We start from the raw sequence: 4,495 nt of genomic DNA, 5'->3' as shown, positions 1-4,495 counted from the left end.
TATGGAAAAATATCAGGTTATTCCGGGTGGGTTGATTGACGTCGTCTCGTTGCTAGGAGACCAATAAAGAAGTCGATGAACTCGAGGATAGTCAGCAGACTGCATCCGAGGAACAAGCCCATGTTACCTCCGATCTCACCTAAACAAGGAAGTAAGGACTTCAGCAAAACACCCTCCTTCGTTACATCACCCAACACTCCTCTATTGCATACTACGTAAAAGGAGTTCCCTTGAAATGAATACACATCAGCCTACACACAGAGAGGGTGTCAGAACAATGGACGCTTTGTTAAAATCAGACAGCTTGTCATTAAGATACATGGAAAACTCAATAAAAATGAATAAGTAAAGGCTATCTTTTTTAAGGCAATCTCCTGTGTTGAAAAATTAGGACTGATTGATGTTCTAATCTGTCACAGCTTTTAATCATCCTAGAGAATGACTGGTTTGGGGAAAGCCGATCTCATTGGTTATTATAGAAATCAAAGCAAATTCATCTTACCAAACAAGGCGTTACTGTCATAAGCTGGTTGCTGTTCCTGCATCTCATAATTTAGAGATTTGAATCCAATTTGTAAAAGAACGAGATTATTCCTGGTGGATATAAGAAGATCGTAATACTAGTATACAAAAAATGATATGATGTCACAAAGTAACAATGTTATCGTATCTTAGAACCCCCTACTCCTGTCAAGTCTCGACTATGACCTAAACTCGTTCACAGAAAATATCGGTAGAGACCAATGTATTTATTTGACGTGCGGATTATAGATGAAGGGAGCGGTAATCCTCGTTCTTATCTGGATAATTTTAAGCAATTGGCTCTTATAGGCAATTGCAGAGGCCATGCAAGCCACCAGATTTTTCAGGTGTTTATAAAAAATAACGGCTCAAAATTGTCCCGATAAGTGGGATGATCACTTCTCACTTCTTCCTTTCGTCCTTAGAGACATCCAACCCGTGATTTCAGTTTAAATGTAAGGTGCACGAAATGCTTACGTATAAGCTGCGAAGCAAACGTTTCAGTGCTGGGATCATGGAAGATTGTCTAAGTTTTGGCCGCGCGAAAAAAGAAAATGGGGCTTGTTAAGTCTGGCTCCCATTTTTGCGCGGCAAAAAGATCAAAAATAGGGTACTCACGGAAACGCTTTCTACATTTCGCAGGCTATCTTATATATGAACAGAGTATCTGATATATTTTGAAAATGTTACAAAGTATGTTGACGCTGAAAAAAATGTTATGCTTTAAAAAAGTACAAACGCACACGTACAAACATGGCTTCGTGTTTTTTGCAGTTAATTGAACTCATGACTGGGTGGTGTAAATGTATGTATTTGAAGTGTCTTTCGTCTTTCAAAATCTTATCACTTAAGAGAATATCTCGACTACAAGAACAACAACAAGTATAGAAGCAGATGAATGCATCAGTAAGTGAATTTAAATAGGTTCTATGAATGGAACGATAAACATCAATGGTGCTCATAACATACCCTTTGTATTCCACATTAGGGTAGTAACCTTGCGACACATAGTCTTCAGCAGTACCAATATCTGGAACTTTGAATAAGACACTTCAGCAGTATATTTCGTTTCATAACAAGGAACAAAACACTCGCAGGACACCGTATCCAAGGACTCTATAGAAATGAACAGATAGTAGAAACCATTACAAACCAACTGTTAACGAAGTAAGTTTCAAAAACAGGACCCCACCAGAGGAGGAATATCAATGATTTTGATACGAGAATGAAATAAGAGAATGAAATAATTCAAACGGCAAAGAATATCACTGAGGATAATTCCTTACGAGCAGAATTAAGGACGACGAAACTTGAGTGATGAAAAACGACACATTAAAATGTTATGGCATTGCCAGTTTTTTTGATGACCCAAACTTATAACAGAGAGATACCTTTGACAATATCCTTGCCCACTGGAAAACAGCAAAAAAGTTCAGGAAAGAATTGTGTTGTATGAAAGAAACCTCTTTCTTGAAGTTGTAATGACGTTTTTGTCTGCAAATTTTTGTGTCAGACCATGGGAAATGGGCGTGTTTAAACATCAAATGGCGAAATAACCTCAACCCTAATTATATTCCTATTCTTTTTCCCCACTCCTGTTGTAGGTTAAAGCCTATCAAAGCTATATATTTTTTTCAACACATGTCACTCAGTTTTTTTTTAACATTATAGGATTTTTATGATAATTTTAAAGGTGAAACCAGAGAGTTTTAGAACATTTCTTACGCAATTTCTGAAAACAGTTAGGCCATAATTCGGGATTTTTGCAGCTTAAGGTGATTCCCTGGTTTTGCACTGCGCAACCCTACTGCGCATAATTTCTTGCGACAAAAGGGTGGATTTTCATTGACTGACGCCAAGCTTAATCCGTCAAGGAATGGCTATTGTCTCCTGAACGAGTACGGCGACCCCCATTTTTTATTTCATAATTTTGCTGAGAAACGGTGTCTTCATGGAGTAGTGGAAAAATCAGCAAAAAATTATGTCCTGTTTTTTGGCAATTTCATAAAAGGTCATAGAAACTGACTGTACGGAAGGTGCCATTACGAGTCGAACAGCCCATGATAAAGTTAAATCTATTTTGGAGTGTTAAGTTCTCACAAAGGCATTCCAAAAAAGTTTTCAGGTACGTACTTGAATTAACTATAGAATGACACAACGCTCTGCGTTAATCGTTGATTACCTTTGTCCAACATTGGGGGTCCGCGGCAATTGTCAAAGTATTTCGTCAGCGTCGTACCATGGAAACGAGCATAGTGACCCCCTTTTTTATTACATTTTTTATCATCTCCCTGACATGTTACAGCAGTTTGCGAAGTTTCATTGGAAATCTATGACTAGTTCTATATTTCTAGGGAATCACCTTAAACTACTCCCTGATTCCTACGTTCGGTTAGGTTGTAACACAATCATTTGCATGATATGCGCAAGCTCATTAAACATGCCTAAAAGAGCTCTTTCGTTAGACTGCTAGCAGTCCCTTCTGAGTCAGTCGAACCGCCTGCTTTGGTCACACACAAGCGAGCCGAGGGGAGAATTGTGATAGAGCGAGATTTCTTCTTGGGAAAATACTGACCGATCAAAAAGCGGTGCTGCAACATTTACGTAAGTCAGGATGACAAGATAAAAAGTCACCAGTCAAAGAAAGACGCTATCAGTTCTACAAGTAACTTAAAGGAGGGGGTTGCCTGTGGAAGCCCTGCCCGCAAAGAATTAGATGACAGCATTTCTCCTGACAGGGACGTTTTATCAGATCACCCAGTAGAGATAATTAAGACGAGGAAAAAAAAAATCTTGCTGTTTTCAGAGAGCAACAGTTGGAATATGTCATCCTTGGAGAACTATGATCCTTCGAAACCCACAAGAAACCAGGAACCAATTGCATAAAACTCAATTGAAAATACTTTTTTCTGTCTAGAAAAGTCATTTCGTGATTTAAACACGCCCGTGGGAAAGATCACGTTCGGCTATTCCGAGTTAATTCTACACACACAAAAAAAAACAAGAGATCGTCGTCTTTGATACAGAGAGAAAGACCGCTCAATTCAGAGAATTGTTTTAGGCGTTCATTCTCAACATTCGAAACTACCTGTTCGGCTTGGTTTCAATATGAATCAGAAAATATATCAAAAAGAGAATATAGGGCCTGGGCCTAAGAGCAGTTTCTTGGTAGTTTCATGACCAACTCTAAACAAGCTACCTTTTTGTAAATAAAAACAAATTGAGAAAGAAAGGACGCAAACGAAATTCTAAAATGATACCCACCTGACAATAAATAAGAGCAGTTAAGATCTGCTTTTGTCGAACAAGTTGGAACAGGAAGATATTCTGGAGAGAAACATTAATAAAACAGTAAAATGTCACTTCTTCGCCTGCAAAGAGCACACGATCGTTACCTACATTTATGAATGCCAAATGAGCATGCATGTCGGTCAGATTTTGCATAAGTAGAATAAAAACATTGAAATTTTCGTCTGACGCTACATCACAAATCAGCCATCTGAACACTCACTCTCTTGTTTAATAAAAAAAATATCGCCTTTCTGATTGGCTAAGAGAAGTTCAGTTTCCAGGAAACACATTGCAGAAAATAGGTAATTCAGTGCAAAACAAGGTAAGAAACCAAGCATTCTGATTGGTCAGTGTCCTACGAGATCGTGCAATTTTGTTCGTCTTTGAAAATATTTATTCCAAATTGCACCAGAAAAATCATGTGATTACTATATGTAATCGCATGGTCCCTAACGCAATTAACTCAAGGATTCATTTCACGCATATTTCCAAAGTTTCACAACATTTCTCGAGTCGCGAAGCGACGAGGGCAATTTGGAAAACTTTGACATTTACAAGTGAAGTTAATCCTTACATTGCTCGAGGTACACTGCGATTATGTGTTTATCACATAAAGGCCAAAATTATTGAGGGGAGCCCGTCCAGTGCCGCGACAAATGACAATAAACCCGCTCCTATTCGG

At 38.4% G+C, this 4,495-nt stretch overlaps 1 protein-coding gene across 1 annotated transcript in view; it reads right to left on the bottom strand.

Annotated features, from left to right (window-relative positions):
* The window catches only part of LOC138051947 (acid-sensing ion channel 1A-like), an 8,954-nt gene continuing 4,459 nt past the window's right edge, over positions 1-4,495 (bottom strand). The window contains exons 3-6 of the mRNA XM_068898287.1: positions 3,787-3,849; positions 1,492-1,638; positions 503-594; positions 1-139 (exon numbers count right to left, since the gene is read on the bottom strand). Of these exons, the coding sequence (XP_068754388.1) occupies positions 1,537-1,638; positions 3,787-3,849 (165 nt within the window). The 3' untranslated portion in view covers positions 1-139; positions 503-594; positions 1,492-1,536. The remainder of the gene's footprint in view (positions 140-502; positions 595-1,491; positions 1,639-3,786; positions 3,850-4,495) is intronic.

This window comes from Montipora capricornis, chromosome 6 (genome assembly GCF_036669925.1).
Source record: "Montipora capricornis isolate CH-2021 chromosome 6, ASM3666992v2, whole genome shotgun sequence".
Classification (NCBI taxonomy): Eukaryota; Metazoa; Cnidaria; class Anthozoa; order Scleractinia; family Acroporidae; genus Montipora; species Montipora capricornis.
Note: the sequence above shows the minus strand (reverse complement) of the source record. Positions and strands in the feature narration are given on the sequence as shown.